A 14,061-nucleotide genomic window follows, 5' to 3' on the forward strand; every position below is an offset into this window, starting at 1 on the left:
CCGCACCCGTCATTAGCGCCAGCCAGAATGACAGCAGAGTCGGCACTGATTGGCTCACCTTTCACCTGCGTATGCTAATGAAACCTGGCCAGTTGTGCGTGTGTGTGTGTGTGTGTGTGTGTGTGTGTGTGTGTGTGTGTGTGTGTGTGTGTGTGTGTGTGTGTGTTTGTGTGTGTGTGGGATGGCAGCAGTGACTCCCGGAGGCGTGGGGCCAGTTGGTGGTTAGCTTAATTGTCAAGATCCTGCTGAGTGGTGTGTTCAGAGCAGAGAGCAGGGGAGTCTTTTTGTGTGTGTGTGTGTGTGTGTGTGTGTGTGTGTGCGCGTGTGTGTCAGCCTTCAACACTTCATTCTCTATGTCCTCACACAGTCTCCTCATATGGTTTGTAGGTCAGGGGGCGTGCAAGCGGTTTCTAGAATCCAACTGTGTACAGAAGTACTACTGTGCAATGTGGACATGACTGCTCAGAGCACAATAATATGTGAGAGGTATAATCATCATATTAACACCTAAAGGTTTTATTGTCAATCAAATGAGGCCCGTTAACACATACACACCTATATAGATAAGTTTAGCAAAGGTCAGACTCTAGATCAGGATAATGATCACTTTCCCTGAAGAATTTATGACATCGTTTTCACTATTTCCCCTTAGATACACTCAAATTTCATGCTCTTGTCAGCATTTTTGTTTGTGCCAGTCCAGGCGTCGTGGAAGATCTCAGTGTCTCAGACAAATGGGGGAAATTCCAGTCAGATATTATCTGTTTATTGGGATTTAAGCAACATTATTTAAGATTTAGCGGGTTCAATATAAGACATGATGGGCAGAAAAAGTCACTCTGTGGCCTTAAAATATTCCATGCAAAAGGCCCCCCAACTGCCAGGAACTGTAACCTTGTGTTGGTGAAGGCTCGCGGTATGGGAAATACTGTGAGCCTTCAACAACACAAGGTTACGGTTCCACAAACATCCTGATCTGATTCTTTTGCAGTTTTTAGTTAAACATTCTGTGAAAACAGTAAATAGTACTCATCACTGGCTAGCTACTGATATGCCAGGGCTACTAAGTGTTTACTAAGCTTACTCAAGCCGCTAAGCTAATCCTTACAGAGGTAACGGAACATGCCTACAAAAAATTAGGCGTGAATGGAAGCAGGAGTTACAGTGGTTGGGACGTGATGCACTGTAGTGTGTGCCACCAGTTTCCCCAACTTGTAAGGCATCTGGTGCATAGTTTGTGGGAAACAATGGCTACAGGACACAACACATCACAGTTCAGGGGAAAGTGGACAACACAAGTGTCACCTATAGAGGCAGGCTGTATTAAGTTGTGCTAAATTACCTCACCTGTGTTGTTTTTACATATGTTTACATTTGAACCACCACAAAATGTACTTTTGCCACCAAATTAAGGGGCTTGGTGGTCAGTTATTTATTTATTTATTCTTAATTCAGGTCAAATGTATATATATATTTTGCTTGACTTGGGTTTTTTGTATTTATAGTTCTTTGCAATTCTTGAAAGTACCAGTGAAGCTTTAGTTTTTCAGTGCAAATTGCAACAAATGTGTGTTTATGTCTTAATTCTATATTCTACATATTATATTTTGTATAAATAGAATATCAGAGTTATTTTGCTCCTTAATATCGGTATCGGCATTGGCCCCCAAAAAATCCTGTATCAGTCAAGCTCTAGAAGACACTGAAGGGCGCTGGGAAAAGGTTGCTCCATGACTGTGAAGTATCATCACAGTAGTGGCATTTCTTTTTGCCACACAGCATGGCCAGAGAGATTTTAATATGTCCAACTTTAACAGATTTTCACTGTTAAAAGAGGAGCAATTACTGGAAAATGGTAACTCTGGCCAGTGTGTAATGTTAGTGCCCTTCCTGTCTGAAATAACTTTGCACTGGAAACCAAAACTGAAGCTTCAACAAGGACAGATGTGTGGCTTCAACCCAAAGCCCACAGATTACCACTGCACACAAAGTTAACACAGAAACATCAGTGCCAGTTCAAAGGCTCAAAATGCAAAATATGCATCTGTGTAATTCCACTTCACTGTCTGTCTTCATGTCTCTGATTGACCATGTGGCCGAAGAGACACAACTGCTGAAATGTGTCGCCACAGAAACGACCGGATTGGCAATCAAAACAGGCCCTTAATTAGTCACCACACATTTCTCATAGTAGGCCATGTAATTCAACCTGACTCACAAACAGACTGAGTCCAGAAGGTCACTGCTGGTGGTTGGTCCAACCACGTTTTCCTGGCCGGGGCCTAATCCAAGCTTTAGCTGTGGGTCATTACGTCCTGGGCTGCAGTCTTGTGGAGAAGATTGGTTCAGAATCAATCAGCTCAGCTTGCTAGGCTGACCGCAGGGCAGTGAGAACGGCCCAGCGCTCTTCAACGGGATCAGAATGGATTAACTGGCACACTTTTAATTGGGGAAGGCTCTTCTAAAAGGCCTGGGTTGATTTCATTGGTGGAGAGTTATATATTCCCACATGTAGAGGAGAAGTGCCATGTGGTGTAGATGCTGATAGAGTGGAATTAGTTGATTAGGGTTACATGAAGTGTTTATTTTAGGCTGATAGACAGTCTAAACTACATCAAACCCAATCTGTGGGGTACATTGTTAGCTCTTGTCTTCATATAATGCAAACTAATTCAACAGTTTCTGCACAGAATTGATATAGACACACAAATGTTTAAGGTATTGATAGGAAGATGTACCAGAGGAAGGACTGCACTGCCCCCTTTGGCCGCAGTGTGAACATAGACACATCGCTCTGTGAGGATGCTGTCTGCCACTATGGAAAAAATCTCCTTAAATAGCCCTCAGAGTCCCGGGAAAAAAGGTGACTGCATTCGCTTAACTCTGTTCCCTGGCCTATTGATTTACGGAGCTATTCGCCAACTGTCTGTCAAACAGTGGAGGCTGTTTTCCCCTCAAAAGGGAGATCTGGCCATTTTTCTCCCATTTAATTAAAAAGAGATGCGAGGTCCTGTAGTACAGCTGAGATGGCCTTTTCAGTCCTGATGGCATCATTATGGCTTGAATAGCCATCTGCTGCAGCTGTACACACAAACAAGATATGCATTGTACACACAGATACATACACATACACACACACATATATATTTATGTATATATGTGTATATATCTGTGTGAATTCAAACTATGCTTTTAAAACTCACACAAAAACACAAACAAACAAACAGATCGAGGCAGCGGCAGGCAAGAAATTCCTGTATTCCACAAGGTAAAACTGCTGATTTCACCTTTGGAGTTTGTCAGTTTGGAGAGGGTTTTGTCTTTTTTTTAAGTGGACCATGTTTAAGTGGTTAAAATACTTTTTGCTGCTGACCACCACAGTTCATTGCTCAGCTTCCATGCTGGTAGTTCTCTCTGCTTCTCCAAATCAGGACATGTTAACCAGCATCTTCTGTAGCTGTACGCCGACTACCGATAAATACCTCATACAACCCAACTTTACATAAACCAAACTTTAAGCTGTAAATGGTGAACAGTCTTAATTTTTTTATCCTTGCCTTTACTTCTAAAAAGCACCCATCAAGACTTGAGAATGAATAGTGATGTTATTTGTTAAGAAAATGAGGTTCTTTGTCAGAATCAACACACATGAAACCTGAATGACAAGAAACTCATTATGAGACATTGAATCTATAGCTATATAGTGTGTTTTCTTCTTAAACAACGGCCTAGACAACATGAGGAACATGAAAACGTTGATTAATGACTGGCTAGCACATCAAAGGAACGGCGTCTGCACCGTTCAGGAGAATCTCGCTCCGCGTTCCATTTGATGTTTGACACCCAGGATGAAGGTGGGAGGAGCAGGGCTCATCCAAATTTGGCTGTGGAGGGAAAACTTGCTCTGTTTGCTACTGATTATTATGAGGATTAACAATCAAAGTCAGAACAAGTATGATGACATTCAGTGATGAAAGAAAATATTTTGACACCAGTCATTTGAGGTAACCTAGGTAACAAGACACTGAGCTGCAGGTATTATCTGTTCTGCTTGCTGTGATGAAAGTTTTGTTTAAAAAAAAAAGTGCTATTATTAGTGATATTCTGAACTGTTTCGGCTTGTTTTATTTTTTCATCAGCTGCCCATCGTTTATAGAAGTAGTCTGGTGTCAATCATGGTTTCAAATAATAATTGAAGGAGAACGGCCGTAATGCCTGCCGATCTTTTCAGATACACGTGATTCTCCTTCACGTGTTTCAAACTGTTAAACTAATCTCAAAGCCACTGTAAATTATGCTAATTTAGATTGGCCAAAAAAAAAAGATGTGGCTCGACACCAACATTATTTATGTACCTTTTTGTTCTAAAGAAAAATCACAGCTGTGGGACTTTTTCTTTTCTGAACACCAGCCAGAGTGGCCAAAAGTAACAAGATAATAAGCCTTTTTCAGTGAAGACACAGTATGAAAAGCACGGCTGTAAATAATAAGATTAATGATAAGTTAATTATTGTGCATGCTGGCTCACTGTCACACTGTCATGGCTCACTGGGACACTTGAATAGAACTGAGCCATCGTTAATGTTATTAGTAACACCTGTGCTTTTCCTACTGTGACAAGTCAAAATGTGTGTTGTGAAAAAGACCCATGGTGAATGCCAAAAATGTATCAGCACAGTGTCACAAATAGAGACACAAGAGACAGACTCAGCAGACTGACTGAGGACACTATTACATAGCAATGTGTAACATTTTCCACCACTACCAACTAGTCACACCAGACCAGAGCAAAACCTCCCAGTGTACTGAATAGACCTTTTTCATGGCAGCCATGCTGATATGAAATAGTAGGATAAACACAGGTGCTACCAATGATAATAATTAAGGCTCTGTTCCATTTAGTTTCCAATGAACCAACATGCACAATAGCAGCACCCTGACTCCTTTTGACCTGAATGGATCAGAACATTAATTAGTATAATGTGTAACACCTGTGTGCACTCTGCTATTTCATGTCAAACATTTAATACATCAATTCTGCTGAAAAACAACAGCAAAAGATATAGTTTGATGACGTTGTGGAGCAGAAGGGGATCATTGGAGTTGTTGTCTTCATTTTTAAACAACAACCATCGCTGAAAAACTTTTATCGTACATGACTCAGGCAGAAATCATGTTCATGGATGAGGTTTTTTCCTGGAAGTTATAGCAACTAGTGACTAGCAAATACACATTACCTTGAATAAATGTCAGACTTCTCTGGGTTTGAACATTGTTGGATTTGGCATTTGGGATCATGTAAATACACAGCTAAAGAAAATATATAACATTTCTAGCTTTTTTTAGACATTTTCACAATTATAAGACAGAATATATTCAAGATGCAACAGCTTCAACAATAACAATAAAAAGCCCCCGTTAACACAATACAGTACATCCTGTAGCAAGCACCATTGCTGCATATTAATCTATTTGTGTTCTTGTTATATCACTAATGCTTTGACAAACCTGAACCCCAAACCTTTTAATGGTAACGTAGTCTCAAACCACGTGCAGGTAGGTGCCTTCCTCAGCTGAGCCTTTCCATCAGCTGTGTGTTTTGTCTTTTACAAAAAGTTTTGCAAACTAACATTAATTGAAAATGAACTTCAGAGCAAATATATCAAGCTTACAGCCACAGAAACCAGTTTAGATACGTCATCAAGCCTCACATACTTTCTTTTCTTAACTTTACTTTATACAAGAACAGAGTCTTATGTTATGAGACTCCTCTCACCAGACATTAACTTCACTAAACTCAGCTTGTTAAGACTGAATTAGTCACAAATCTAGGAAGGGCAGCATCAACAGAACTCCTCTGGCGGAGGACTCTGGCACGGCCCCAAGCCTTATTATCCTGTTGAAATATGTTGGCCTGTAATTGACTCACACATTAAAGTGACATTTTCACAATAATCACAAGTAAGCTTGCTAATTAGAGCACAGATCCAGCAGAAATGTGTTGTAAAGTGGCAATATATTACATGGCGAAATACTTAACGCTGCCCGCTCTCTTGTTGTTTTGGCTTGAACAGTTTGCTCAAAGACTGGCTGAGGCTGAGCTTTGTTGTGAGGCTGATCAGCTGATCCACCGCTCAGCAGTCTGGATCAGCCTTGTGGGGAAAAGTGGTGGTGGTGTGGATTGGGATTTAAATTTAAATTCTAATAGATGTTTGTTAGAAAACAAGGCTCAGAACAGCAAATGAGCCAGAAATCTCACTTGCTTTAATTTAGTAATAAACAGTCATTGCTACTGATGAATAAGCCCATAAAACCCTAGTGATCTTTTTCTGCTGTGGGACAGTAAAATCTTTAATTTGGTTCCTTTTTAACCCTCTATGGTACACATTATGGTGTCACTTGGTTAAAAAAAGTGTAATGTTTTTTGTCAGAAAATGGACCAAGTAAACATAATTTAAAGAAATTTTCAAGAAATTATGTTTTAAGTGTAAACTTTAGGGTGTGTTACCTTAAAGCAACACAGTACCATAATGGTAAGGAATGAAAAAAAGAGTTTAAGAGAGTTTAAAGTCTGAATAAAATGTATTACAGTACTCAGAAAATATTCTGTTGCCTCACCAGTTTAAAAGTTATGTCATTTGAAATTGAAAAACATTGAAAATGCACTTTTCATAGGTCTGTTAGTCTGGACGTTACCTTCACTGTACCATTGTGGAACAACTTATAGGAATGAATGTGTTTAAGAGTCGAATCATATTCCAGCAAACTTAACTTGAACAATCCATCAAACCAGATTGTCCTAACCCTCTTCAAAACAAGACAGTGAGTCGCATTTCAGTGTGTTTGTTCTCTTTCCTGACGTACAGTATGTTGCCACCATTTGTTGTGTTGCTGCCATCTTTTCCTCGCTGCTTATGAGTTCAGATAAAATCATTGGTTATCAGTGCGTTTCATCCTTGATGTTTTATTGGTTGAGTGCTACAAAAACCTAAATACACAAAACCAAAAAACGGTGTTACTTCAAGGTAACATTTCTATTTTAACAGTTTTACATTACTTAAAGCTACTACAAGGAACTTTGATATGTTGTTGATTATGGAGGCCCCTGTGGGCAAAAGCTATTGTGTTTCCACAAAATATAACATCAAAAATAAAATTATCTACATAAAAATCTCTCTCTGCTTCACTTTTTCTGAGTAACGTACTGCTCACTGTAAGTTTACCTGGGAAAATGTAAACACAGACTTCTTTCATCTGAATACAAGGAGAATCTGACCCAGTGGCAGCCACTAAGAATTAAAAATATAGAAACAGTCTGTCGTCTCGCTGATGTTTTCGTTTGCTTGTGTTGGTCATCCAGAGGTATCGGTTTCATAACCAGTAAAAAAACTCTTTGTTGTTGCTTTAGTTATCAGATAAAATACAATGAAAAATTAAACATTACTCGTCTATTAATGTGAAGCCATTTTTTTTCCAGATTGTAAAATGATAGAAAAGACATTTTCAAAGCTTTTTTTTGTGTGGAGAGAGATGATAAAGCTGAGCCGTTTGAGGAAGGCCACAAAAAAGATTCAACATGACCTCCAGAGAGTCACAAGATAAATTAAAACACTGCATTTGTTTCCTTAGGTCCCTGCCTCTTTTTTTAATGCTGACGATGTATTGTGCAGGGCTGCATTTAACAGTTACTTTCATTATCAATTAATCTGTCGATCATTTTCTCAGTTAAACAACCAAATTATGTTGTTTGATCTATAAAATGTAAATGGTTAAAGATGTTGATACTGTTCCCCAGAGCTCAAGTTGACAAGCTCAAATGTCTTATTTTGTCCACATCTCAAAGATATTCAGTTTACTGTCATAAAGGAGTGAAGAAACCAGAAAATATTCATATTTTTGAAGCTAAAATCAGAGACATTTGGACATTTTTTCCTATAAAAAGACTCAAAAAAGATTAATCAGTTATCGAAATAGTTGGTGTTTAATTAAATAGTTGATAATCCTCTATGGTACAGGTTTGCCTCTGGGTAAAATATCCATTTTTGGCCTTTTACACTCACACAATACTAGAGCTGCAACAACTGATCAATTATTAAAGCTCATTCTTCACAAGTGATCACATGGAATTTCATTTGAAGTCTTCAAAATAAAAGTCTGCCTCAGTGTGTGTGCCTCGTGTCTGTCTGTGCATTATACTAAGTATCTGGGTCCAGGCCGTGAGTAGGTCTCTGGCAGCACCTAGTGGCTGCAGGTGAACACACACACTCTCATATACTTGGCACACTCTCCCCACACACATACACACACATTCACACACACCTAGTGGTGCTGTATCCAGCTGGGCTCTGTCCTCGCCTCTGCTGCTGTGAGCTATCAGTGCTCCCTACTGCTCACAGTGGAACTGCAGTCACCTCACACACACACTCTTTTTCTCTCCCTCTCTCTCTCTGTGACACACACACACACACACACACATACATGCAGAGAAAGAGCCACATAAATGCATGTATCTTCTTTCTCACTCCCACAGATGTGTGTCTCCCCCCTCACACATTACATGACTAACACAGGTATTGTCTAAACAATGCCGCACACACACACAGACTACTGCCTCTCATGAATATTTATGCATTGAAAAAATTGGAAAAAGGCATGTGTTGTTTACTTTATTTCAGCACTATATACACTTTCCATAGGCATATTTGTCTTTTCACAGTATCTCTTGCATTATGTATTTGCTGTGGGCACATATGGCTGCTTCTCCCACAGTTTCATCTCCTGTTGTTTCAAGTTTGCTGTGCTGCAACTTTTGTTTTAATCATCTGACAGATAAGCCTGTCAGTATGATAATCAGGATTTGTCAATCCCCAATGAAGTTCGCAGGTCAGCCTATTGAATGTATTGTAAAGCACACCTCCTCGCTGTGAGCGACAGCATTGCCAGTTCAGTCAGAGCGAGAATATTCGATGCTGTTCGATCAGAGGATGACTTGAGACACCCAATCCCTTGTTTATGTGCCAGAGCAAGGTCTCTTCCTGCTCTTATTCTAATTAATTACATTGTGGAATTGATTGTTTGGAGTGTGAGCCTGCAGAAATGTGTTTGGAATGACTTATTATCTGGCTGGACAAAAGAGATGAAATATTAGGCGTTAAGTGGCGCTGGTAATAGAATTCCTCATGAAAGGTCTATTGATCAGGGTGGCCGGGCCTCCGGAGAATTCACATATCATGCGGTCTTTAATTACACGCCAGCCAGAGAGCTAAGGTCAACCTGTAAGCGTCTGAGCATGCACACAAACACACAGTGTCACCCATTTAACATCGCAGATTTGGTCCGAGTGACCGCAGTGACACCATTACACCCAAGTGGCAAACGTTTTTAATCACACGTATAGTGTGTGTAAGGCTGCAACTGATGATTGTTTTTATTATTAATTAATTAACCTGTAGATTATTACCTCAATTAGCTGTTCCATCAATAAAATGTAAAACATAATCAATTTCAATATGGAAATGAGGAGCTAAGTAGATTAAACAGTTATTTAATGGATTTCTTAAACACATTTGTAAAGACACGATACCTTTTGCAAAAAGCAGTTGAATTACACAATACTGTTTTATACTGGTATACCACTTCTTAAATGACCCAGAGACTGAAAAAAGATGAGCTTTTATTGGTCCCCAGGTGGGAAATTCAGTTGTTGCCACAGTATGAAGACAGAGTAACTTCAGATGATTAGATTAGGGGGAAAAAAGGTAAATTAGAGAAATAAAACATTGCCATATCCAACATTTTTATCACACACAAAGAGTAAATACTGTGTTTGTATGTAAAGGCTGCAAGTGATGATTATTTTTATTATTGATTAATCTGCAGCTTATTTTTTTTCCATTAATTAGAGATAGGATACTAAGAAAACCAGCATATATTTACAATTCAAAGTTAATTTATTGTTAACAGACTACATGTTACATAATAGTTTTGAAAAACAGGTGGTTATTACACTGTATACAGTACATACAATATTTTTGTATACTCTTTTAGTATTATGCTACACACCATGTGTGTATTGCAATATGTGTGTGATTATCCTGTACAATTATCTATACATCTGTGCAGTTGAAAGGTCTATACAGTGAATACAACTTCTTTTATTTTATTTTCTATTTTAATTGTATTTTTAATCATCACTTGCTCTTTTTCTCTCTCTGTTTTTGACTCTCGAGCTGCTAAATGCTGATCTGGTGGATTTCTCAAACACATTTATGAAGAAAAGTTTTTAAGATGCTGCACCAAACTCCAAGTAATCAGATCAGACAATGTTATTTGACTTCTTCGGTGGTATGTAATGACCCAGTGACTCTTTGAAATAAGATGAGAAGAAAATGGAAAGGGATTTTTTTAAAAATAAAAAATAAATTTTAAGATTCAAAGACCAGACCAAGTAAAGAATCGGTGAAACGGGGTCGAACCGATCGTTCTGTAAATGGCCTTTTCTTTGCCGTCATGTCTTCATGTGTGAAATCTGTAAATGCCACATAAACAGCTGCCTTTTGTTGTTTTAGCTGTGTTGGTGATTCTGCTGCATTTGACCTTTTACTCCGTTGCCCTGTCTCTCCGTCTCATTCACTCCCTCCTTCTCCCACCGTCTCGCTCTCTGTGTCCTTCCATCCACCGCGGCGCCCCCTGCCCTCTGTTGTGACAGGCGTGTCAGGCTGGTGTTTGGCTGCAACATGTGCGGCGCTGGGAGGCAGCCAGCTCCGCGCGTCGAGCCTTCGGGGGCTCAGTGTCTCCGGGTGTCTCTCCGTCTCTGGTTTGTTGCGGGTCTGCTGGGGCGTGGACGCCGGCGTATCACCCAGCACCTGCTACCCCTGACCTCGCTGCAGCCAGGGGGAGCACACACGCACGCACAGACAAATTGCCCTATTGCCTCACTGACATTGTTCACAGACAAAGCTACTTTCGGATCAGCGGTTGAATTTGCCAGCGTTCACCCATAACTCCATCCATCTGTCATCGTGTGCTTTGATTCCTCCAAAGGAACTCTTCGTCTTTCACACACTGTGGTTTTTACATCAGTGCAGATGGCACATCGGGTTCAACCTTGTTTGATAAGCCTGTTTTTGTCTTCTTCTTTTTTTTTTCCTCTGTAACCGTGGTTTCCTGTCCTCTGTCTGCCAGGAACCAACGTCCACGAGGCCAAGAGGATTCTGACCGAGAGCGGCCTGCCCATCACGGCAGCAGATAACCTGGATGACGCCGCCAAGAAAGCAGTGGCCGCCATCAAGAAATAAAAAAAAATTCACAGTGTAACCCAGATACACTCTGTCCGCCTTTCACCAACATTCAGCACAGCCTCAGATCATCACAGCCAGCCTTTTCTTACACATGCAGACCTCCAGGACATCAAGCCTTTGTTCACACAGACCTTTACTTTTTTTCTTTTTAACACTAGCTTCCAAATAATACTTTTCATTGCTAACTGAGGATCTATATCACAGGTTTTAAGTTGCTGTATCACTACAGAATTTAACTTTTACGCTCACTTCCTGTGCAGTGCAAATTATCTTTCATATTTTTTAGATACATATTAATTGGGATAAATCACTCTCAGGCTTGTTATGATTTTGCATTATGGAAATCAACATAATCTTGCCATGGTTTAATCACAGTTATCTATTGAAACTGACTATTAGCAAGTCCCAGCCCTTTTTGCTGAACCAAGGTCAACTTTGTCCTTTCATGTTTTCTGTAGCCTACTTAGATCTAGCTAAATAGCTTGCTAATCTACATCAGTTGTTAGCTGGCTAGTTACATCTGATAGCTAATGTTATCAAAATGCTTTGGAAATAGATATCTAATCTAACCTGGTTGCATTGCATTTTGCTAACATTAGCTAACTGAAGACGTGACCTGCCTCTGAATATTTTTACAGGTCCTTCAGCGACATCTTTTGATCGTCTTCAAAATGCGTTTTCTTTCCAGCACTTACGCACATAGTATATGTAAGTACAGGAAACAGAGAAGGAAAACGTTAGCCGACGGTGTGTCGGGTACCAAGCTCGCCCAACTGTTATTGGAGCACAGAGCTAAAGGGGCAGAACTAAGGATGGGTCGGCTGGTTGGAGACCCAACACTTTGTGCATTCCATTTTCCATATTGTGACATTTGTATGGAATATTATTTAAAGGAGATGTTGTTCCTTTATACGTTCAGCCTCAGCTCTACAGCAGGTACTCTGACAGCACAGTCTGACTGAAAAACAGCTGGTTCTTGACTTGTGAAATCATTTCATGGCACTTGGCTACGAAACAAGACCAAAGGGAAGCTGTAAAGTTCGGATCAGTCACCGTGTTTTCTTAGTGACTTCATTGTCCAAATAGGTCCAAATATATGAATCCATCCATCCAATGCCTTATTCATGTGTCAAATGAGGTGTGTGAAGTACCCATGCTGTGAATTTTGTACATCATGTCTTATGTTTAAAGTGCTGCATAGCACAAACATACAACTCCTTGAATCTGTGCCTATTTCATGAAGGCTAAAGGGTTTTATAAACTATCCCAGTCGTAGTTTCATACAGAGAGATGTTGAGAAGACTAAATCAAAAGTGTCACTGAACTTAGATTTTTTATAATCGTGAATGTATATTGAACAGGATATCATAAATACAGTGTGAAACTGTGTATATAATTTGAGAGATTAAAAACAAATATTTCAAGATTCCTGGTTTGTTTATTTGTTCTCTTCATATCAGACTATACTGAGACAAAATATGCAACCACTCATGGATATGTTTGTGTTTATGTTTGCTTTCATTATTAATTGCTAGCTTTTTTTTTTCTTTTTTTTTTTCGATAAATCATTTTGTTCATAAAGCCTCAGAAAACATGTTCATCAGTCTAAAGGGATGTGTTTTTATAAAATTGTTTTCTTGGGCTGTTCACATATTTTTTTTAGTGTCTGAAAGTATAAACATCCAGTTTTATATTTGTTTTTCATATTTGTTCAAAGAGCAACACCTTTAAAGGATACAAAATGATAAGAAAGTGCATTACTAAACAGTGGGGACTATAAATATTTGTTTAAAATATGAGAGAGCATTTTGCCATGTAATATACAATTTCTTATTTGACCCTCTAACAGATTTTTTTTTTTCAGTTTAAAGAAAGATCAATCTGCCAAGAGCATTCTGCTGGGGGATGAGGCAATTTTCAGTCTACAGGTGATGAGAGACGAAGGGCAAGACATTGAATTTATTTTTAGTAAACTGAGGATAGTTCAGAGGAACTCCAAATATGACAGTGAGTGGACTGCGTAATATCTGTGGCTCGTCTTTCTATTATTTTGAAAAACGTTTTTCCAAAATCCTGTTAATTTTGAACATAACCAGAAGGTATGATGGGGCTGCAGCACATCTGCTGCAGGCCTCCCTAGTGCCCGGTAAATATTTGGCTAGTTTAGCTTTTCTTAAGTGTATTCTATGGAGCATGTTGAATTGTATAAGATTACGGCAGGTACAAGAGTAGGAATAACTAACCTGTAATTTGGCTTTTTCCCACCAGTGGTTCTGAAATTGCACTCCCAGTTCCTCCTCCCACTCTTCAAGGTGACATCTTCAAATGTCTGCAACACTCAAACATTCTTTGATATTTATTATATGGCTTTTATTATACATTTTTTTTTCCAAAATGAACTAAAATTGATATAATAAGTTTGGTATTGTGGGGGGGGGGGGGGGGGGGGGGGGGGTGTAAATAGTTTGAACAGATACACTGGTGTCAAGAATTTTTAAATGAGCAAATTTCCTTGTGACAGCATGTCCACAGCCTTTGTTGGCTTAAAAATCTATCAATTAAAGATTAAAAATGGTGAAATTATACCACTTTCTTCAAAATACAATCTTTCTATTTGTTATATTTATTGTATTTTATACTTTGATTTCTATTAAATATTGAGCTCCGCTTCAGCTTCAGTTTCCACTCACTCACTCATAAATGCAAAACACACCATAGAGAATATTATATTCGCCTATTTTACACCATTTTCTTTCCTGCC

The 14,061-nt window shown here is 39.2% G+C and overlaps 1 protein-coding gene across 1 annotated transcript in view; it reads left to right on the forward strand.

The window, feature by feature from the left end:
• Positions 1-12,726, forward strand: part of suclg2 (succinate-CoA ligase GDP-forming subunit beta) — a 126,299-nt gene extending 113,573 nt beyond the window's left edge. Inside the window, exon 11 of the mRNA XM_084729271.1 lies at positions 11,185-12,726. Within this exon, the coding sequence (XP_084585397.1) occupies positions 11,185-11,297 (113 nt within the window). The 3' untranslated portion in view covers positions 11,298-12,726. The remainder of the gene's footprint in view (positions 1-11,184) is intronic.
• Positions 12,727-14,061: the final 1,335 nt, after the last annotated feature.

Source organism: Lutjanus erythropterus, chromosome 2 (genome assembly GCF_056507025.1).
Source record: "Lutjanus erythropterus isolate fLutEry1 chromosome 2, fLutEry1.hap2, whole genome shotgun sequence".
In the NCBI taxonomy this organism is placed as follows: Eukaryota; Metazoa; Chordata; class Actinopteri; order Lutjaniformes; family Lutjanidae; genus Lutjanus; species Lutjanus erythropterus.